A 24,998-nucleotide genomic window follows, 5' to 3' on the forward strand; every position below is an offset into this window, starting at 1 on the left:
TGATTAATTTAGTTTCAATTAGCCTTGAAGATAAATCAAAATAAACCGTGACATTCAAAACGAACACATAGCAATCAGGTACAGGAATGATGGGAAAAAAAGGACTCTAAACTACAACACGTCCGTTACATAATCTAATCTACATTAGTAGATCATGACCTCCATTTTTTGTGTAATCGGCCACGAATTAAGTTAGGTACCTCACGAATGAAGGCTTGTAAACAGCCTCCTCTTTCATACAACATTCTCATGCCTTGAGAAACATCGTTTAATGACATTAACGTTGTAGTAGTATACCAACGCAAAAGTATTGAAAATTTTGGTTGTCGTGCTAGGAACTTGTGGATTACGCCCATCGCTTGGAAGATTTTTGTGCATATGAATTGCCGGTTGTGGATCTTTTAGAGCCTGAGGAGCACAGAAAGAGACGAGATTTGATTACAAATTGCTCTATAATGTCATTGTAATGCTGTTCCCACTATATAAATTTGTTGAATTATTGGAAGTGCAACCAATCATCTATCACTCCGAGGGTGAAGATTCAGGATGATCCATGGTGAATTATAGACTGAGACTGTTGATTTCAGTGCAATATAGAACACCCCTACCCGCATCAAGGCACCTTCAACAAAACGACTCTACATGACAACTTAACACATAACAAGAAAAAGGTGACATACTTGAGGGCTTGGAGGAGCTTTTGCCTGCGGACGTTCGAGAAGATCCTGCTTGCGTTTGTTTTTGAGGTGGTCTTGGAAGTTTGGCGGGAACCTTGTGCCTGCAGGAAACATAATGGAACCCAAGTTCAACAATACGAAATAAATGTAGGCAAGTATCAGCTACACAGCAGGCTTTAAATTCTTATTCTATAATTAGCAGTTCTCTTAAGAGCAATATATGATTAAAATTGCATATTATTGGTGCCAATAAACTATTTTACTTCCATAATTAACTTTTCCGCAGCATTAGAGAGTAGCAGGGATATAAGAAATTATTACTTTTCAATTGTTTCTGCTGTCGATTTGGCAGTTTCTGGGAAAAGGGTATATTCTACCACACTGCCTACAGAACCATCAGTCTCTGTAGCCATAGAAAGAACACTATCCGATATATCACTAAGTCTTTCTTCCGAATCTGCATCTCCAAATCCCAAGAGTTCTATGTCCTCATCAAGATTCTTGACTCCATCTGCTAAATCAAGCTTCAAGTCAATATCTTCACGGAAATTCTCACCAGCACCTACAACAGTAAGTCTTGATTGTCGAAAGAATTCTTTGTGGTGCCTGAAATCGTCAATTGACTGCTGAGAACCAGCTTCAGAATGCTTATCACTGTACTCAGAACTGTTATCCAAATCATAAGCACCTTTCTCACTAGAGCTTTTCCCACCTGAAAGTCTTTGGCCGGGCCGTGATGTCCCTAAAGAATGTCTTCTTGGAGAGGTAGATCCATACCTCGGAGAAACTATACTGCGTCTGTCGCCATTTCCAGAATTTTTAAACAATCGTAAACGTCCTATTTCCTCATCCTTTTTTGCAACATCATTCTTTAGAGAAGCTATCTGCAAGATAAATACAAATTAATTGCTTCTTAGCTCTTTCTGTTTAATATGCAAAAATGCATATACATATATTCGGCTCACTGAGGAAACACGTAAATAATTTAGATAACAGAAGAAGAGTACAACCAGAGGTCCTGTATCAACAAAAGGCGAGTAAGCAAAAAGGTGATAAACAAAATTAAACAAAGCCACTTAAAAAAGAGATGCATACATCATAAAAAAAGGTGCAAAAATATATCAAAACCAAAGAACGGGGAAAAGAAATGACACTAATCATGTTTAATGATTTCACTTGGCATGCACACTAACGATGCTTAGATATTAAACAGAATGTTATATAAAAAAACTAAAAAGTGGAAAGCCTCAATCGAAACATCATACGGCAATTATCATCTGGACAAAAAGCGAGAAAAAGGAAACGAATGAGAAAGGAAAAGAACTGAGCAAGAACATCAACTCAAAGATACAACAACGAATAAGCAATCCGACAGTCACAGACTCAGAGGTGATAATCACATCACAATTTGACCATGCATGTTCATCAAACAACTGATCACTGGATGAACCTGGTCATTTAAGATTTGACAAGGGTATTTAAAGCACAAGACTAAACCTGTTCCATAAGTTCTCTGACACCCCTACCCTCCTTGTTACTGCGTGCTGCACCCAACTCAACACCAGAAACCCTCTCAGCAAACTTCAAGGTACTTATAGTTTCAGAATACGATTCTACATCAGGATTTAGTTGAACAAACATGAGTGTCTTTGCTTGTCCACCTGCAAAAAAGGACGACATTTGAAGCAAGGTTACATGAGAGGAAGAGAGAACAAAATGAAAGAGCTATCGATAACATGGAAGAGAACACATAAAACATAAGGCAAGAAGCTTTAGACATTAAAAGAACAGCTTATTCATGTGAAATAACTGAAAATGATCTAAATACCTAGAGAACTTTGAAGAACTTGAGTTAGTTTACTATTTCTATAGGGAACATGAGGGCTTTTTTGTGCTAGAGCGAAGATTACGTCTCCCAGAGCCGACAAAGACTTATTGATGTGTTGTGCTTCTCTCAATCTCTCACCAGTAGCTTCAGAACGGTCTACTCTTTCACTGCCAGCGAGATCAACTAAGTGCAAACAACCACGCAAAACAGCATTTGTTTCCAAATCCGTTCCCCGGACATGAACAGTGAGGATACTGTTTAATTACAGATACAATCAAAACTAGATAATCCAAAGCAATGTAGAGATGGAAAGTGACAAAAAAAATTATGTCAACCTGTGAGAACGACTGCTTCTTTCATTTAAGGCTGTGGCACCTACAGCCCTATTCGTCAATCCAATATTCATCAACTCTAACACATCAGAAGTTGATTTAACATGGTGCATGCTAGCATCAGGCACGGTCAACCCATTTGGTTGGGTGGTATTCCAAATCCCAAGCGTGTGCAAGTCAAAGGAAACCATGAATTAAGAAAGTACCACAAATGAAAACACAAAAACATAAGTATCAACAACAGAAACTAAAAAGATTGAACATTTATTGGTTCATTAAACATGAAATAAGGTAAAAAATTTATAAGGATATCTCTTTTGAGAAACGTCGTTGCTGAGTAAGTCACGCACTTGTTCATTGTATATTTCAACCATTTGGACACCAACTTCGTATGCAACGGATCCGTGTCTATTCCTTGAGATATTGAAGAGATCATTCAAAGCTCTATAGTTAACTCCCCAATCCACAATTGATGTCACATTTGGTCCAGTCTGGAAATGTTTTTCAATTTCACGATGGTAATAAACTAAATAGCCAACAAATGTTTTTCTTGATGATAATTTATGGACTTAACTTACCATCGTATAAGTTTTCCCAGAACCGGTTTGACCATAGGCAAAGATGCAAACATTATACCCATCGAGAACTGACCTAATTAAAGGTTGAGTGTCCAGAAATACCTCCTCTGGAGATGGACACAACGATGATCACCCAATCAAAAAAATAGGGATGAAAGAAATTGACTAGTGATTTAACATTATAAGCAATCATTAAAAATTTAGTACAATCAGAAGTCAGAACCTTGAGTAGTGGTGGGACCAAACACCTTGTTAAATTTGAAAAGCCGATGGTTGTCTTTTCCTTGCTTTCCTGGATTTATAACAACCAACTCTCCGTTCTCACCAACATATTGCATGGTTGTTTGTTTATCACTTTGTCCTGGAAGGAATGGCCTTATACGGGCATAAACTCTTATATTTCCTATCAAAATAAATCAAAATGCATGAGCAATTCATTTGAGTCCTACGCTTGTTGATAAACTACGATATGTACCTTTCAAATCTTGAACCTCGTTATACAATTTCCTATTTTCCTCTTGTACGCTGTGGTAATTCTGAGCAGCATATATCAAGCCTTCAAGATTTACACCTAAAAACACAATTTAAATGTTAATAAAAGAAATATTGAGCAAGTCAACTTGCTTTATAAGAAAACAAGTAACAAGAAAATAGCCATTTCAGAAGCTCAAAAGAAGGAAAACTTCAGGCAGTTCTCACCAAAATTATGAAACTCTTTTGCAAAGGCCTTGTTGATCTTAAAAAGCTCTTGCTTGATGGACTTAGATGTCAACCTCAGTTCCTGGTTATTATCATGAGATAAAACAACAATGATGAGAACATTGTACATAGCATAAAGTATTATGGTTGTTACAAACCTGCAGAGACACAAATTGAGAATCTATGAAGTGTCTATATTCATGTTCTTTTCTTTTCCATCGCAAGAATTTTGATTCAGAAAAATCTGAAAGTTCTTTCACTTTCTTCCTTGAATCAGTCAGCAAACCATCAAGTTCCAAAATTTTCTTTTCAAGCTTATCTTTAGTATCATCTGCTTTGGCTTCCAATTGCAGGCGATTCTCTTCATAGGTATTTTTGACTAATTCCAACTCTTCCTTTAATGACAATATTTGACTCTCACAGGTATCCTTTTCTTTCCTCAATCTGATCAAGTCCTGTTCTTCAAGCTTCTTCTTCTCCTCAATTTTGGTCTTCTCAATCTGCCATAACATGTAAATTGTCAAAAAAAACCTAAAACTTTCTAGAGAAAAGTTGTATAAGCAAACATAAAAAATTAGAAGCCATCTTCCAACAGCTTAAGTATAACTTCATCCATGATAATTTTATATTGTAGCATATGATATAGTTTCCTGGTTGATACATTAAATCGATATAGGAGTTTGGGAATTCATAAATCTTGTGACAAAGCACCAGAAAAGAATTATTCTATGGAGGCAGCCATCCTGGTACCATGATATATTAGTCCTCCATATATAGAGAAATTTTCTCTCAATGCTATGTTCAATATTTAAATTAAGAGGAATACAAATACATCCTAAGAATCTATTCTAGGAAAGATAATAAAAGAATTAACTTTGAAAATAAATACAGATGCTAAAATAATATACAGATCATAAATCTAAACATAGCCAAATAATCAAACAGTATTTAGCTCTATACAGCTGCCCGATGAAACATAATCTTGTCATTTTGATTTTTCAACACTTCCCTCTCGAGATAATCGGTAAACATATGTTATTCTCAGCTTGTTTAGAATATTTCTAAATGTAGGATGAGAGAGTCCCTAGTGAGGATGATAGCAAATTGGTCACCAATGGGAACATACAGAGTACATAATAGTCCACTATTAAGTTTCTCCTATATGAAATGCCTTTCCACCTCATTATGTTTTGTTATGTTGCACTACTGTTTTAAGTCGTATATTGCTTTATTCGGTCGACACAGTTGGTTCTCAAGAAGAGAGCCATCAAACCCAGGTGGAGGATCCATGTATGCTTCTTCCTCTAAGTCACCATGTAAAGAGACATTCTTAATATGTTATTCCTGCATAGACCATCCAAAAGTTTGCTAACAATATCCAATTTTGCAACCAGGATAAATGTATCTTCATAATCTATACCAAAGGTTTGAGTATGTCTCATCGCCACTAGCTTAACTTTATATCTTTCCAAGCTTCCATTGTCTTTAGACTTTAGGGTAAACAAAAGAATTAACCATGGATAAAATAATAAATCTCAACTAAATACAAAACATATTTCTACAATAAAGGCAAATAATTAGTAGTAATTAGCTCTATAAATCAATTTATTGAAATTTAATCCTATCATTTAATTTTTCAACAATTTAAGCTATAGTACAGAACTTTAAAAAAAACAAATAGATACAGGGAAAGTAAAAGAGCAGGCAAAAATTTTCAATGAAAACATGGGATATTGTGATTCGTCAATCAGGACACGCACCTTCATTTGTTGAAGCTGGTTCATGACAATCTGCAGAATTTTCAATTTTGTGAGATAAGACAGAGCAGAAAAAGAACCCATCATCCATTATCAACAATTGAATTGAACCACCATTCTAATACCTCATTTTCTTCTGTAGTTCCAGTTGCAAGGGTTTCTAATGCTCTGATTTTCAATTGATACCTGTCTTCACGGGACTTGTACAGACTGCCTTGCTGCAGTGACAAGACAATGCACAATTACGAAGCCACCCAAATAAATAAAATGTTATTCAATTTCAGACAATGTGTCACCTTCTTCATAGTATCTGTTTGTTTTGAAACCCGCTGCTCAATTTCTTGCACAACTAATTTTAACATGGACGCAACACGCTATTTAAAACACACCACGAGATATCATCGAAATGTAGAAGGATTAGTCAGCTGAGAAGAAAATAAAAAACGAATTGAATAAGCAACTACATGATATTTTCTATGTTCTCTTTAGCCATCATACCTGAGGGATATCTTCATTCTTTCTCTCGATGCTTTCATCCAAAATACTATCTACGACAATGAAAAGTGAGTGCGTAGAGGCGCTCTGCATTTACAGAGTGGCTAGAAGTTTCATAATCATATGAAGATGTAGAAGTATTATAGATAAAAGTAAATCTGCCGATATTATTAAAAAATATTAGATATTTATTTGCACGGGAGGGTTCATTTCACCTCTAAACTACCCAATTTCATGAGCTCTGAAATCTTAGAGACTGGGGCATCCCCAAAATGCCCACGCTTAGGTTGGAAGTCGTCGGCAGAACTATTCCCTACAAGATTAAGTGATACAAACAAGTGTTACTTCAAATAGGCAGAAAATTCTCACCAAGGACGAACACATTTAAGGTGAGAAGACCACGTTTACTAAAATGAGCTAAATAATAACAAGGTGAGAACCATTTTTGTGTGAACATACAGTAATACACATAACGATCTCTCTCCCCGTGGTATATTCCTTTCAATGTCCCTCCAAGGTCAAAGTAGGTTTTTAAAGAAAGGATGATGAAATAAGAACGAAACATGTCCAGCTAAAAAAATGGAGAATAACAGCACAACATCTACTTCTGCATTTACTCATGGACCCACTGACTGTGTAGAAGACAAAAAGTAGAAATTGATGCAAGCATCAGTGTGGTTGAAGATTCACACTTCTCTGACATCCGCTACTTGATTTCCAAAGGAGATCACAAACACTGACTTTATGGTACCTCAACGAAAATTAAGTACGATTCAATATAATCATCGAAGTAAAAATCTAGCAAATGGTCCTCTACCTTCAGCCCTGCCATTAAAAGCTTCAATTCTTTCCGAAACATTGCCATTACGGATTTCATGGAAGCCATCCAGTTCTCCATTTTCACTCACACGTCTTTGTGGGTGTGGATCCATGACAAACTTGGTAAATGGTTGTCAAGGTCAACAATGAACACCTGAAACTGGGAAATATAAAAGGTAGTTGTCAACGATTGCCCAAATGCACAAAATGAGAGGGCAATTCCTGAAAGAATTTGGAAAAATGAACTGAGTAGAAGTCTAACAATAAATAAATTCGCAGAGTCTATGTATGACTTGGAACAGTGCTCTGTGACAAATAAGGCAGGGGTCGATGGCTTCGGATCTTTTGAGTCTCAGAAACAGAAGTGCCCAAGATCATCCAGAAGGCATGCGACACTTGTGAATAAAATGAGTACTGAGTAAACACAAAAAACCATTTGAAGAAAAACTGGATAGATTATAATGGTTCCGAAAAGGAAATGACAATAAATTGAAGAGGGCATGTCTGATATCAATGGTGAATTATGCTCAAATTTAAACCTATCGGCTATCATCTAGTATCGCCCAATAGAACGAATTAAACACAGCTGTCAGGATATTGATGCAAAATGCCTGATTATTAAGACAAAAATAAAAATCAATATCAACAATAAGAACTAAACTACAGACAAAGTGCTAGGAAATGCCACAACTTATAACGCATGAATGGAAGAAAATTTCAAAGCAAAATATTACTATAGTTGAGGATACCATCCAATTGGTTCTCCGTAGTAATTTTGAGGGGAAAACACAAAACTCAGAGAGTTGACATAATCAGAATAATGATTCATTTCCCCAATAGCCTCACAAATCAAAATGCCCAACCCCGAAGTGATCTCTACTAGCTCTCGGCAGAACATCCCAAAAAACAGAAGCACGTAATCTGTTAATTCAAAAGCCACATTCTCATAATCAACATGGCTGATACCTTTCTTCATTAGACATAAAATCACCCCCGTATGACTAAAACTGTAGGAGAATCTAGAATGCAAGTTAACGCCGCAATAATTTTTCGACGTAATTAAAAAAAAATTATATAAAAAAGTTACATTTCTTAAAATAAAACATTTCGAAAGTGCCAAAATCCCCAGATGATCTAAAGCTCAACAATTTCATCCAAACACGAATCCATCTCAAAAACACGATAGAAAATTTAGTCACAAACTCCGGAAATTAGCAAATAGGTGAATGCAGCCTGCTACAATAAATGAATACATAAATCGCCTGCATTACCTCTTCCGAACATCAAAAAGCATCCATCTTGAAGAATTTTAAACCTAAATTTGCAAGGTTTTGCTCATCTTGGCAGATGGAAATAGAAAAAATATAAATAATATAAAACAAGTCCGGATGTTGGGGAATCTCTTGATTCAGAAGTAAAGCGGATTTGGGCTTCAATGGTTGATGATGAGTGAAAACAAAAATATAAATTGATAATATGAAATATCAAAAAGCGATCGTGTGGCCCGCTACGGAATGGTATTCCCGCCCAGTACTTTCTCCTTGTGCTGTTCGGGAGCTTTTCAAGGAAAATTACAGTATTTGGTTTTAGATTTTTGTACTTTTTGATTTTGATTTTGAATTGATTTTTGCATGTATTAGGATAGAAGATTTGAATTTAAATTCATAGCTCAAACTCATTGTATACATCTCATTCAGAAAATGAGCTAGAATGAAATATTTGAAATCGATTGTGACGACCAAATATTTTTGTTTGTTTAATATCAAAACAATTTTCACAAATGTAAATTTTTTCATCCCGACACTCATTTTATACAATTTTAACATTAGTAAAAACTTATATGAGACATCTCACGAGTTGTATTTTGTGAGACGGACCTCTTATTTGGGTCATTCATGAAAAATTATTATATTTTATGTTAAAAGTATTATTTTTTTATTGTGAATATTGGTAGGACCGTCTCACAAGAAATCTATTATTTAACATTTCATGTAAGCATATTTATAAAAATTGTGATGAATTTAAAATTCATTAAAAATACATCTGAATTATTAGTTTTAGGTCTTCTATAAGAGAGTTTCACCAATTTATTTCTATAAGAAGGTTGAGTCGGTCTATCTTTATAGTGAAAATAATAATTTTTAAATTTTTTGTTTAAAAGGTTTTAATTATTATTCTAACCATGGAATATTTCGTAATTACTACGCAAATAAGCAAATTTTGTAATTACATTAAAAACTCACTCAATCAATTTTAAGGATTTGTAATACACTTGTATTCTTTAATTTATATGTACAACATATTGATACTTTCTCTGCTATTTTGAGATATGCTTCTAATGTTACTATTGGGTCTAGAAATTCGAACTACGTAACTTGACGGCATACAATCTAGATTTTTTGCTAAAATATGTCTTTAATTATTTTTACTACATTAAATGCATGATCATGACATAGATAAGTGTTTTATTTCATGATTGTTAAGATTTTATGTACTAGGGCTTTTAGCAATATTTTGCGCTCGAACGAGGAACGAAGATTGAGGACAGTTAAAGAAATTTTTTTATTAAATAATTATTTAATAATTTATATATGATGAATATATGTTGGATTTTCGAAAATGAACTTTTGTAGGATATTTTTTTAACCATCGAGTCATATTTTAACTGGAATGCGAGAGTTCGAGCAATATTTTAAAAAATGTTCCTAAAACAAATATTTTCCGGGAGTGTGTTTGGACATAATGGGACTACTTTATTGTATAATGGCCTAAAATCCTACTCAACCTTATTATTTTTAATTAAGAGCCCATTAACACTAAATATTATAATTAACCCTACCATCCCAAATCCTAAACCCTACCTTCATACATTCGGCTGCCTCCTCCCCAACTTTCAGCAGCTTATTTTCGAATTTCCAGCAGCCACTCTCCTAGGTTTTCTCAAAGTTTCTCAAAGGAACCTTTCCCCGTCCTTCTGGTGCTCGTTCTACGCATTTGTGTCAAGGTTTTCGAGCGTAAATACGCAACGGCGCGCCCTATACCGATCGGTGAGGAAAGGAAGAGGGGCACAGCTCTGTGGGTGGAACCAGGCCATGGTGCGAGTCTTGGTGTATCCAAGCTGTGGTATAGGGAGGCCCAAGCGTGGCTAGTCATGAACCAAGGGCTGATCAGGAGTGCTTGTTTGAAGGGGGGGCTCACGTGGGGCTTGATTGGTTGGTTGGGTATGGTCCAAGCCGGTTTAGCCTAAGGTTGAGAATTCGAGGGATTAGGTGCATTAGGGTTTGAAGGATGCGAGGAGCAGGATTTTTCCAGCAGTTGTTCGGTCATTTTTGAGGGCCTTAGGTGGTTTGAAATAAGTAGTTTAAAGGATGGTCATGTAGGTTCAAGACATGATTTAAGTTGGGAAAAGTTTGGTTGAGTTTCGGGTTAATTCGGATTAAAACGGGACCTCGGTCGAAGTTTTAAAACGAATTATAGAATTTCTTGCATGGGCTCGAGTTTACGTCTAGGAAATGCTTATAAATATTTTTTGAGGTGTTTTAATAAGTCTGATTGAATCCGGGTCAAAATTTTGAAGTCCATGGGTAAAATGGTCAACTAGGGTTTTCAGGGACAAAATGGTCATTTTGCACCTGGGTGGAATTAATAGTCCTGACAGTGCAATGATCACCTAAATTGCCTGTTTAAAATGTATATGTTATTAGGAGCATGAATTTTTATGAAAATACAAAAAATACGTTGCATGCTTGGTTTTAAGAAAATGTACGTATATGCATGATTTTTATAAGTATTGAATACAATGACATGTTTTGAAGGAGCGAGTTGGTTGTGACTAATACGAACATGAACGCGAACATATATAAGGCCAAGGTTCAGTGGATGGATAAAACTGTCGGTAACGTCCTCGCCACCGGGTACCGCGGTTATACGTAGATGGATCCATCGAATTAGAGCTGATACGAAAGTCACAAGTAATGATTTGAATTCAATTAAAAAAAATAAACACGTTTATGTTGATATGATGAGATATTTTATGGATATGTTTATGCTTTGACATGTTATGTTTAAGCTCGTGCTTTTAATATCATGAAATGCATTTTAATTACAGTACTTTTCACAGTTGCATATATATATATATATATATATATATATATATATATACATATATATATATATATATATATATACTTGCTATTGTGGTTCATGTGTGTTAAGTCGTTAGACTCACTAGGTGTGAATGATGCAGTGATCATGATGATGTGGAGACTGGAGGTGCCGAAGAAAGAATAGGCGGAGCTAGGTATGTGCACGTTAACCCGAGGACTATATATTTTCCGCATTATATGTTTATGAGTCAGGAGTAAAACATTGTTATTTTTATACATTTTCATCTTTTACTATGTTGATGATTTAGCAGGATTTTGAATGTTACATTTGAGTTCCTTTAAAATCATAGTCTATAAATTTGGCGAGATTAAAATTATTTAACCGCGTTATTTTCATTTAGTAGTAAATTATCTTTTTAAAATGCATGTGTTAATTATAATTTTCAAAAATAGCTTACAAAAAAAAATTGTAGTAGTATTTTTAGTAGCAGACGTTTCAGTTACTGCTAGTCAAGTTGTTGAAAGTTTTGTCGGAAGATGGAATGATCGTTTGCATCATTTTATCTTTGGGAAACCAATTAATTATCCTGAAGCAATATAATTAGCTAAGATGACCGAGGCTAGTTTGAAAATAAGTGGTAAACGAGTTCTTACTAAACACCATCAATCTGGAAGACAACATTTCAATCCATCTTGTTTTGCATCACTTCGCCCCACAGGGAAGCAATTTAAGAAATCTGGCTCTAGCTCTTTGAGTTCTATGAGTTATGGGAATAATTTTGGATAGTGTTATACTGGAAATTTATGTTATCATTGTGGAGGTAAACATTACAATAATAAGTTTTGGAGTATATGGAGTTCACAATATCAAGTCATTTTGTTAGGGTTTGTCCCAGTTAGGCAGGGAAATAGTTCAACATGTTGATGTAGTACAACATAACGGAATATAAGCAGCATCTCACTCTTTTTAGCAGTCTAGCTGACCTTAGCATCCTATCACTCAATCGACTCAGAAAAATCAGATATTCATTTGGTCTGATGAATGCGAGTTATTTTTTGTCGAATTGAATAAGAGGTTGACTATTGCACCATTTCTCACCATTCCAAGTGGTTCATGAGGATTTGTTGTTTGCAGTGATGCATCAAATCGAGATCTAGGTTGTGTTCTAATACAACATGGCCGAGTTGTAGCATATGGTTTTTGTCAGTTGAAACCGCATGAATCTAGATATCTTGTCCATGACTTCGAAATGGTTGTTATGTCTTTGCGCTCAATATTTAATGGGTTTATCTCTTTGGCAAGTAATTTATAATTTATTCAGATCATAGAAGTCTGAAGTATCTTTTCTATCTATCATATTTGATTATGAGACATAGACATTGGATGGATCTTTTGAAAGATTATGATTGTGAGATCCAACACCAGCCAGGAAAAGTGAACGTCATGGCTGATTCTTTGAGTCGTAAAGTTCTGATATTAATTTATTCTCTTTTAATGTTTCTAAGTTGCACGAGGATATCTGCACTTCTGGTTTGGATTTTAAGATTCAAGAAAATGTCATTTGTGTGTCTCGCATTTCTATCCAGAGTTTATTCATAATTGTCAAATCAGCTAAAAAAAATGAGAAAATTCAAAAATCTTATGAGTTAGTGTCTCAAGAACATCAATCTAGATTCACGATTCATTCAGATGATTGACTTCGTTTGAATGGAAGATCGGTTGTTCCTTATGGTTGTGAATTGTGTACAACTATCCTTAAATAAGCTCATTGCACTTGTTATAACATCCACATTGGAGGTAAGAAAATTTATCATATTCTAAGACATCAGTTTTGGTGAAAATACATGAAAAATATGTGGCTGACTTTGTATCCCATTGTATAGTCTGTCAATAAGTCAAGGCAAAACGTATGAGACCAGGAGAATTGTTGCAGATTCTTGAAGTTCCTAAGTGGAATTGGGAGCACTTGTCTATGTATTTTGTCATACACTTGCCTCGTACATCTCGTCACTTCGATGCCATTTGGGCAGTTGTCGATAGATTGTTTAAATCGGATCATTTTATTCTGTATGAAATAATGTATTCGTATAAGAAAATGACTCATTTGTACATATAGAATGTATTTAGATTACATGAAGTTTCAATTGCAATAGTCTCAGGTCGTGATCCTGGATTCACTTAAAAGTTTTGGACTAGTTTCCAACGAAATGGGCACGTGACTGGAGGATTTGCTTCAAGCCGTAGTGATGGATTTCAAGGAAAGTTGGCAGAAAGCCCTATCATTAGTGTAATTTTCTTATAATAACAGTTTTCAAGTGACAATTGGTGTGACTCTTTTTTAGGCTTTGTATGGCCAAATATGCCGATCACCTTTGTGTTGAGTTTGGTGAAAAGCAATTAAATGGATCTGATATTGTTTAAAAAATACATGACAAGTTTAGTTAAATAGTCAAAGAATAAAAGCTGCTCAAGATCGTCGAAAAGTTATGCAAATAAACGTCGCCTATTTATAGAATTTCAAGCTAGAGATTTTATATTTCTAAAAATCTCACCGTTTATGAGTGTTGTTCATTCTGGAATAAGAGGTAATTTGTCACCTCGATATGTTGGCCCTTATGAGATTTGATCGTATTGGAATTTGCGCTTATCGTTTGGAGTTGCCACAGTCATTGTCTAGCATCCACGATGTGCTTCATGTCTATGTTGCGAAAATATGAGCCTGGCTCGTCTCATGTGATTTAACCTGATCAGATTGAACTTGATTTCTCTATATCGTATACTGAACATTTGGTTCGCATTCTAGACCGCAAAGATATGATTCTTCGTAATAAAGTTACACAACTTCTTCGAGTTCAACGGTCAAGGCATGTGGTAGAAGAATCAACTTGAGAAACAAATGAGAAAATGATAGCATCTTATCTATATCTGTTTGATTCTTAGTATTAAGTCATTTTCATATTGTGTATAAGATGAATGTGTGTAAATAAAAATTTTGAGGACAAAATTTGTTTCAAAGGATGGATAAATGTAAGACCCTATAAATTAATTATCCGATAATTTGGTATAATTAGAATAATTATTGATTTGATTAATTAAAATAATTAATTATGCCAAATAAATTCGAAAGTGTGTTAAAATATGCATGTTAGAATATCATATATTTAAATGATATAAAATACATATAAAGTTTAAATAATACACGTGTATTAAACAAATACAAAACATGGATAATTGGGCTCAAGTTACTATTTTAATGACCAAATACACAATGCATATTTATATATATGTATACACTTACCATAAATAGAAAGGGAAGAAAGAAGAAACACAAGCCTCAATCCCGTAACACTTCTCCCCCAAGCAAACCAGCTTTTCCCATGCACTCAACTTTTCCACCATCGTGTCCAGGATCTCTAATCGCCTTGCTGTTCCTTGCTGGCCAGTAAAGCACTGATGATCTTCCCTGAAGCTAGTCCAGCAGCTCAATGAGAAGCGAGTTCCCCCACTGTTGTTGCGTTTTTTTCCAGCTTCTTCCTTCTTTCCATTTTAATTTTTTTGAGACTTTTAAAGTTCGACCTTGGCTTCATTCCAATTTTATAGGAGTCGATTGAAGGTAATCTCTGTCTAGTGTTATAAAGTTATTCATGGAATTCTATTTTTGTTTCGATGTTGAGATTTGTTGCTGACTGTGTAAGATTTTCGGGTCATTGCGATTTATATAATGGAAATTGTAGTTTTGGTTCAAAGAGAACTTGTAGTGCTTTGTGTTAACTTTCATTGATCATTCGAATAATTGGATTTCAATAAGTTATGGATCTGATATGAATTTTCTACTATAAACTATATTATGTGATTGAGGTAAGAAGAAAACTAATTGTATTCCGAGGATTTGAGCTATGTGCACTAGGATTCTAGATATATAGTTCCAATGACAATTGTAGAGATTTGTGTTGTTTTCGAATTGAAACAAGAATCGTTTAATTCCATTAAGAATTGAGATAATTATGCACATTTTCTTGGAACTGCTATATTACAGATTTATGTCAATGAATTAGTTTGTTGTCATATGTTCTAATAAATTCTTGGGACAAATGATTGCAATTTTGAATACGATTTCAACTAGAAAAAATAGATATTTAAGTTTTCTTTAATTTCAAATTGGCGGATATTGATTTAAGTCAATAATGAGTTATATATGACTGATTTTTTAAAACTAATAATGGACCCTATTTTGGGCCTAATATAAAAAACGACGTATTTAGGTCGTCGACGGCCCATATCTAAAGTCCAACTTCTTTAAACCCTAAGAAACCAGTAGCGAACAGAGGAAGAAGGGCCGATGTAGTTTCCATGGAACATAGAGAAGCATGCAAATGTTACTACCAAACCCGTGCGCGGAATCGACCACCTTATAAACCTTGTTCGGGGAGCGCTCGGCGGCGGCACCGAGTCCGTGTGTGTTCTGTCGGACCCGTTTGTCTATCTGCGGAAATTAGTATCTTTAACTCCTTTGATAGTTTATTACAATTATCCATCATTATCAGGCAGCCAAGGGATGCAAGAAGAATCATGGGTTATGCATTTGAACATCTGTTATTGTGTGTGGGTGGCTCACTTTTGTCATGTGCAAGAAGATATCTTGCTTTTACATATAACTCACCAACCTGAGAGCTTCTCCAATTGAGCTCTAAATTAGCGCAAAAAGCAAGATGGTGTAGTTTTTTTCCTTCTCCAACCAAGCACTATGTTTGACGCCACACTGTAGCAATAGCGTTGTTTTTTTTTGTTTTTGTTTTCATTTTTTTGTAATTATTTTTTATGTTATTTTACTTAAACTCTCAATATTATATAATTAGTTTTATAATCTAATTTAATTATTAAAATGTATTATTTCAAATAATAAATTTTAACATAGTGATTTTAAAAAACTTGGATATTTTAATTTAATACATAATTAATAAAGATAATATTATTATGATAATAAATTATTTGTGATAAATTAGTTGTAGTAAATAAAATAGTATAAAATATGCCATGAATATCTTAATTATGTAGTTATAATTAAATTAATTAATATTGAATACAAAGATACAAGTATAAAAAAAATTAAGATTTCAAGCACTAATTTTTTGAAAATCAAAGAAAATGATACAAAATTAAATAAACAAACATAAAAAACACTAAATTATTAAAATTAACATTACAATACAACATAAAATAAAATAAGATGACAACACTTAAAATCAAAGATAATGATACAACATAAACCTAAACAAAATAATAAACAACAAACTATTAAAAATCATACCAAAATACAATAAAATAAGGATGACAAGCACTTAAATTTTAAACGGAGGTAAGCTGGATCCAGATCCTCCAATGTCTCCAAAATATTTTCTATAGTCGAGACTATCACATGCACGTTTCCTTTCTTCCCTCTCACTCAAAATTCTTGACTGTTCGGCCCTAAAATTTTCACGAAAAGATGTATCTTGAATTGAGTTGAGATCAATTACCAAAATTTTGTTTTCTTCTTGAAACCTAGTCAAATCCAATATTTGTCGATTTTCTTCTATTTTTGTTTCATTTTGTTCCAATTTTCGTTCGGTTGTTGCATACGTTTTATCTGTAATTCTTTGTTATGTTCACGATAAGCATTTCCAGTTTGGATTATATCCAGAATTTTTTCTTATCCTAATCTCATTGATTCAATTGTCTGTGACATATATTCATCTTTTTTTCTTTTTCAGTTTTGCTTTTTTTCACTCCAAGTGGCCGCTGTGACGAAGTACCACCAAAATTTTCATCACTTAAATTAATCTCAAATAGTGATAATCCAAGGGACGCTGATTTGGGGGAATCCGTTGCTTGTGTGTCCGATTGTTGAGAGTCGAAAAATTCAATACCTCTTTGAATTGTTGACCGTGAATGATTTGACGAAGCTGCAAATTTCTCCATATCTTTCATAATAGACCATACATGATCAAACTTAAAAACTTTCTTGAAATTAGAATCATGTTTCATTAACTCTTTTGCACGAATTATCTGTATGTAAAATTAAAGTTAAGTTAAATAATATAAAAAACTGATAATATTATAAGTATAGATATTCTATCAAAATAAAACTCACAATATCCATATCTGAAGCACCGCTTGGATGGAGTTGTTCAACTTGTTGGATGCATGCTTTTAATTTACTAATCGCCGCCAATATTAAGCCCATACAAGATTGCACATATCTTTTGTTACGAACTTCAGTCATGTCGGGTGCTCTAGAACTGTTGTAGCTTTGCTCGACACGACTCCAAAATTGATTTCGAGATTGGTTTATGCCTATGATAGGATCTTGGGAAATGTCAAGATAAACATGACAAAGGTGTATGTCTTCTTGATATGAATTAGAAGCAGTTCGTGCATTCGAAGCCATTGAAACAAAAATATGTTGGGAGATAAGTATAATATTTATTATATATAGAATGATATGGTGACTCAAAATGAAATTATGTTATATCTATATATAGAATGAATGATACTAGATGATATGAAGTTGATGGTTGTGATTGATGAAATCTAATCCAATGGTGAACAAATCAGATCAGATTTTTTGTATATAGGATAAAGATCCCGCGGTTCCGATTAAATGAAATCTAATCCGACGGAGTATAAATTAGATCAAAATATGATAAGTTTTATAAATGATAAATAAAGATCTTATGGTTTTGATTAAATGAAATCTAATCCGACGGTGAATATATCAGATCAGATTTTTTTGGATATATGTTAAAGATCCTATGGTTCGGATTAAATGAAATCTAATCCAACGATGTATAAATCGGTTCAGAATTTTTGGATAGATGATAAAGATAATATAAATAGATTTGGTTTTGTTATATAATATCAATCATATGAAGTTATCCAACTCGTACTTCAAAATTTCCAACTATCTATATACAACATGAATTCTCAAAATTTTCATTTTTTTAATTCAGCATAATCTAGCTCATCTGATGAATTTGATTCACATGTTCAAGATCAATTTGAGTCCATCAGCGAAACAGAAAATTTATTGGGGATTCTAACAACCAATAACACAATTTTAGCGTCTTCATATGCTGAGCAACATGAAGTTGAAGTCAAACATGGAGGGTCGATTCCCGGTCATATCGTAATTCCGCGTGATCGAGAATTGGCGGATCTTAATCTTTTCAACGATTATTTTGCTGATAATCCAAGATACAATGAAGCAATGTTTCGAAGATGTTTTCAAATGTCACGATGCCTTTTTTTTCGTATTGTTGAAGCTGTAAAGAATCATGATCGTTATTTCATGCAACGAGTAGATGGTCTTGGTCGGCTGGGGCTCTCTACTAATCAAAAAATTACTGCTGCAATGCGGATGTTGGCATACTGTACACTAGCGGATGCTGCTGATGAATATATTAAGATAGGAGAATCAACTACAATTCAATGCCTTCAAAGTTTTTGTCAGGATATTATAGAGGTGTTTGCAGAGCGATACCTAAGGTCACCTACCTCCATTGATATTGATAGACTACTGCGTATTGGTGAAAAACGTGGATTTCCTGGAATGTTGGGAAGCTTGGAATGTATGCATTGGAGATGGAAAAATTTCCCAACAGCATGGGCAGGACAATACGCGGGTCGTAGTGGTTCTCCGACCATTATTTTGGAAGCGGTTGCTGATTATGATCTTTGGATACGACATGCATTTTTTGGTATGCCAGTGTCTAACAATGACATCAATGTTCTCGAGGCATCCAATCTTTTTTTCAAATCTTGCGCAAGGTATCGCTCCTCCAGCAAATCTTGCGCAAGGTATCTTTGAAACATGTTTTTTTATTTATTGATATTATATATGAGAATGCCCACAAAGATCCCCGGGATGCGCTTCCGAGCTGGGCTACCCTCTCCCTAGATAAAGGATCTACAATAACAAAGCCCAAAACAATTGATGAGCCCATTAACTCAAGCCTATCCAAGATAACAAGCTCATGCAATAGCTGTAGATATGATCCAATAAACTACCCAATCGAAGGATCATTCCAGAACAAAGGAATTGGTTAATTTGTTGTAACAAACTATTAGATTCAATTACAGATGTCATAATCTTATTGACACTGTTGTGTACATAAATACTGTAAACGTGATTCATGCAAATCAATGAGCAATGAATTCTTTTCTACTGAGAAACAATATCTTTCTCTTTATTGCTTTTCTTTAACTTGGTATCAAGAGCCTCTTCAATGGCAGATGCCACATCCCATACTACCTTCATGGGTAATATCACAGCTGCTTCCGCGAATAAGAATCCCATTATCATCAACCCTGCTAATCAGATCAATTCGGTGAAACTAGGAGATGATAATTTCCTCCTATGGCAGCTTCACATTCTCGCCGGTATTCGAGGATTGGGACTTGAGATATTCATTCTTGAAAATCCCCCTGTTCCTACCAACATCATCACCGAAGATGGGTCAGACGATACCATCGATCCTCTTTTTATTTCTTGGTGTCGCTGGGACCAACTCCTATTTTCGTTTCTGCTAGCTTCCATGACCGAAGCTGTGCAAGCTCAGATGATTGGTTGCATCACCTCGTCCCAACTATGGACTCGAGTCTCGCGACTCTTTGCAACCAGATAAAAAGCTCGTGTTATGCGGTACAAATCACAACTTCAAACTCTGAAAAAAAGCACACTAAGCATGAAAGATTATCTCAATAAGATGAAAGGATACATGGATCTCTTAGCTGAATGTGGCCATCCCGTTACAGAGAGGATCATATTCTTTATGTTATTGGTGGTGTATGCATGGAATATGATTATGTAGTAGTGCACGTCACCTCAAGAGTAGACACCTTATCTCTACCAGAAGTTGGCGCACTCTTGTTATCTCATGAATGACGACTTGATGCCTACAACCTCAATGCTAATAACACATCAAATTTCATCAATGCAGCTACTATTTCTCATCAAAAGAAGATTGAAACCCAACAACCTTTTCAAAACTCTTGAGGACGTGGCCGTGGTAGAAATTCAAGAGGGGGTCGACGAGGGTGGCATAACAACAATGGACGTCCAATATGTCAAATTTGTGGAATACCGGGGCATGTTGCTGAAATATGCTACTATCATTTTGAAAGAGATTTTGTTCCAAAAACTCGAAAGACAACCCAAAACCTCAACATGTCTCCTCTGTCAAATTTACCAGCAGCTGCTCTTGCCACTGCCTCCTCTGAATCATCAACTGAAGACTGGTGGTACCCTGATTCGGGTGCCTCGCATCATGTTACAAACGAGCTTGGAAATCTCACCCTTGGGACAGGGTATTCTGGTAATGGTAAAGTCCAAATGGGGAATGGTGCAGGTTTGTCAATCTCACATATTGGACACTCTAAATTTCTACCGCCTTTTTCTTCACATCCATTTCTACTGAAAAATCTACTTCGTGTCCCTTAAAATACCAAAAATCTTCTCAGTGTTAGCAAATTTGCCCATGATAATTATGTCTTATTTGAATTTCATCCACGTCTTTGTCTTGTGAAGGACCTAGCAACGCAGACGGTTCTTCTTCGAGAAACTTTACATGATGTTCTATATAGGTTCGACCTTGGGACGCCCCTCTCTGCCCTGTCATCTTCAACAGCTTGCCTCAGTACAAATCTCTCATCTGCAAAGTCTCCTACTCTTTTACAGCATTCACTCAAAGTGTCTAATAGCATGTTAAATCAATGACATTCTAGACTAGGTCATCCTTCTTTACCTGTTATGAAACAAGTTTTATTACGTTGTAATATTTATATTCCCAGAAATGAAGTACTTACATTTTGTTCAGCGTGTGCTCTTGGTAAAAGTCATCATCTCCCTTTTCCCAGGTCACACACCAAATTTTCAGCACCTCTAGACCTTGTTTATTCTGATGTTTGGGACCTGCACACACTGTCTCTAGGAATGGCTTCAAGTTCTATGTTAGTTTTGTTGATGCTTTTAGTAGATTTAAGTGGATATACTTTCTAACATATAAATCCGAAGTTACCAAAGCCTTTTTACACTTCAAAACACATGTTGAAACTCAACTTGATAGAAAAATCAAAGTCATTCAAACCGATTGGGGAGGGGAGTTTCAAGTTTTAACATATTTTCTTCAAACCCATGGGATTAATCATCGGGTCTCTTGTCCTTACACGTCACAGCAAAATGGTGTTGTTGAACGTAAACATAGACACATTGCTGAAGTAGGCTTATCTCTTCTTGCACACGCATCCATGCCCTTGACGTTTTTGGATGATGCCTTTCTAACTGCGGTTTATCTCATTAATCGCCTTCCAGCTTCTGTTCTTGATAACGATATCCCTCTCCATAAGCTCTATAATAAACTTTCAGATTTATCATTTCTCAGAACTTTTGGATGTTTGTGCTTCCCATGTCTTAGAGATTACAACAAGCATAAACTTGCTCTTCGATCCACTCCTTGCACATTTCTTGGATATAGTGCCAAACATAAGGGGTATAAATGTTTGAGTTTTGATGGCAGATTATACATTTCTCGCCATGTAAAATTTGACGAACATAACTTCCCCCTCTCTCAGCACACTAACTCTTCAGTCTCTACACTACAATCTCAATCTGCTGCTAGTTTATTTCTTCCTCAAATCTCGGCTCAACTATCCTCAGATTTATCTCCTTCTTTTTTCAATTCCCTACCATCCACTACTGTCTCTATGAGTCCACAATCTTCTCCAGTCTCTACCACAATTGTTCCTGACTCATCACCCACTGTCTCTGTACCCATCAACTCGACAAGCTCTAGTCCCTCACACAGGAACTTCCATTCCATGACTACTCGTTCCAAGGCTGGTATTTTCAAACCAAAGGTCTACTTAACAGATAGCTCCATACCTTGGGAACCCTCTACATTTCATGAAGCTCGCTCTCATCCCGATGGTGCAAAGCTATGGAGTCCGAATATCAGGCTCTCCTACAAAACCACACATGGTCTCTTGTTAAAAAACCCCCTAATACTCCCATAATAGGCTGCAAATGGGTGTTTAAAACAAAAACAAATCCAGATGGCTCGGTTGCTCGCCACAAAGCAAGACTTGTCGCCAAGGGTTATTCTCAAACTCCTGGCCTTGATTACACTGAAACTTTCAGTCATGTGGTCAAACAAACAACTATCCGATTGGTTCTTACCATTGCAGTTTCTCATGGCTGGAATATCACTCAAATCGATGTAAACAATGCTTTTCTTCATGGCAATCTCAATGAAATAGTATATATGTGCCAACCGCCGGGGTTTGAAATTATCACCACTTCTTCACCACTTTTTTGCAAGCTTAACAAAGCTCTCTATGGGCTGAAACAAGCCCCAAGAGCTTGGTTTGACATATTACATGAAACACTCAATCTTATGGGGTTCACCAACTCTCGTGCTGATTCTTCCTTATTTATTAAAAAGGATGCTCACTCTGTTGTTTATATCCTTATATATGTCGATGACATTTTTATTACAGGCAGTGACAGTACCCAAATTCAGAGTATTATTCAACAACTCGGAAATAAATTTGCTCTTAAATAACTTGGTGAACTCTCTTATTTTTTGGGAAATGAAGTACTCAAATCTGCCAGTAGTTCTCTATTGCTTACACAGACCAAGTATGCTCGGGACTTGGTCTCGAAAACCAAGATGCTTCCAGCCAAACCTTTTCCTACACCAATGAATACCAGTCTCAAATTATCTTCACAAGATGGGGATGTATTTCAGGATCCAACATTGTATCGTAGCACAGTTGGTGCTCTTCAATATTTGACAATTACCAGACCTGACATTGCCTTTAGTCTCAATAAAGTATCCCAATTTATGCACATCCTCTTACTTCTTATTGGAAAGCTGTGAAGAGAATATTACGCTACATTGCTAGTACATTCGACTGCGGTATTTGCCTCAATGCTACCTCTAATTTTACTCTTCATGGATATTGTGATGCAGACTGGGGAAGTGATCCCGATGATCGCCACTCTACATCAGGTTACAACTGGTTCATTGGTGCTTCTCCAATTTCTTGGAGTTCTAAGAAGCAATATGTTGTTTCTCGTTCACGTACAGAAGAAGAATATCGAAGTCTTGCAAATGCTACCTCTGAATTAATATGGCGTTAATCCTTGTTATCAGACTTACATGTCTCTCTCTCCACTACACCTGTGCTCTGGTGTGATAATCTCAGTACAATTGCGTTAAGTGCAAACCCGGTACTTCATGCTTGCACAAAACATCTTGAACTTGATCTTCATTTTGTCCGAGAAAAGGTTTTATCAAAGTCTCTGTCAGTCCGACATGTTCCCTCGATTGATCAAACGGCAGACATATTAACCAAGCCACTCTCTGTTGCTTCTTTTTCCGCCTACGATCCAAACTCAGCATGGACTTTTCCTCCCCGATGAGTTTGAGGGGGCAAGATAAAGGATCTACAATAACAAAGCCCAAAACAATTGATGAGCCCATTAACTCAAGCCCATCCAAGATAACAAGCTCATGCAATAGCTGTAGATATGATCTAATAAAGTACCCAATCGAAGGATCATTCCAGAACAAAGGAATTGGTTAATTTGTTGTAACAAACTATTAGATTCAATTACAGATGTCATAATCTTATTGACACTGTTGTGTAAACGTGATTCGTGCAAATCAATGAGCAATGAATTCTTTTCTACTGAGAAACGATACCTTTCTCTTTATTGCTTTTCTTTAACTTCCCTCCCCCTCCCCCCTCCCCCCTTGCCACTAATTAGTGGATGACGCTAACTGCAGCTATCGGTGTTTTTAATGTCCGCCATGGAATTCATATTCACTCATAGAGTCAAATAATGACAAATAGGCACCAACTATTTTGCACGAAAACATGCAGATTTTCAAATATCAACGTAGCTCATGTCCAGCAAACCACCAAATTTGGACCAGTTTTACTTGGTCCACATTCAACTGGGCTTTATCCTTTTTGAATTTTTTTCATTTAGTACTAGATTACACGAATATTGTCCAAAAATAAACATTTCATGAAGAATATTTCTTCCTCTCAAAAGGATACAAAATAGATTTAAAAACATAAAGAAGTGATAATGAAGTATCATTCATATTTATCGAAAGTTGGTTTTGTTAGGTAAAAAGAGAAAATGAAGTATCATCAATATTCATTTTAGAGAATATGTAAAACGCTTCACAAATAGATTTCTTTTGGTTAATTTTCAATGAATCCGAGTAGAATATTTATGTAGTTCTCTCTTTGTAGGAGAAAATATTCTTCTGAGACGGTCTCACGGATCAATGTATTTGACTCGATTCGTTCATGAAAAATATTATTTTTGTGCAAAAATGTTAATTTTTATTGTAAATATGGATCAGATCGATATATCTGAAGAATATAAATTCGTGAAACTGTTTAACAACATGCCTACTCTAGTTAATATTAGCCTCACAATCTCTCAACTATATTTTTGAGGTATAAAATTCAAGTTCTTATCACCAATTCCTTATATTACTAATACAATCTTTTGAGTCATATAAAAATAAACATATTTTCACTCGCACAATGGAAGAATATAGTGGCTCCGAGGCGGCTTAGCCCACCTACTACCTTTTTGACTTTTCTGATTGTGAAATGAGACTGAATAAAATAAAAATATATGTAAG

The 24,998-nt window shown here is 35.3% G+C and overlaps 1 protein-coding gene across 1 annotated transcript; it reads right to left on the reverse strand.

Annotated features, from left to right (window-relative positions):
* On the reverse strand, positions 1-8,756 carry LOC140807242 (kinesin-like protein KIN-14J). The gene is made up of 19 exons (XM_073164016.1): positions 8,457-8,756; positions 7,184-7,345; positions 6,582-6,679; positions 6,370-6,453; positions 6,168-6,245; positions 5,997-6,089; positions 5,875-5,904; positions 4,273-4,614; positions 4,115-4,196; positions 3,891-3,986; positions 3,639-3,818; positions 3,416-3,522; positions 3,150-3,328; positions 2,841-3,005; positions 2,506-2,759; positions 2,175-2,338; positions 999-1,561; positions 681-778; positions 1-408 (listed from the first exon to the last, which is right to left on the reverse strand). Exons 2-19 carry the CDS (start codon positions 7,296-7,298, stop codon positions 347-349), a joined length of 2,790 nt encoding a protein of 929 aa, XP_073020117.1. The 5' UTR covers positions 7,299-7,345; positions 8,457-8,756; the 3' UTR covers positions 1-346.
* Between the last annotated feature and the right edge of the window lie 16,242 nt (positions 8,757-24,998).

Source organism: Primulina eburnea, chromosome 12, assembly GCF_022965805.1.
Source record: "Primulina eburnea isolate SZY01 chromosome 12, ASM2296580v1, whole genome shotgun sequence".
Classification (NCBI taxonomy): Eukaryota; Viridiplantae; Streptophyta; class Magnoliopsida; order Lamiales; family Gesneriaceae; genus Primulina; species Primulina eburnea.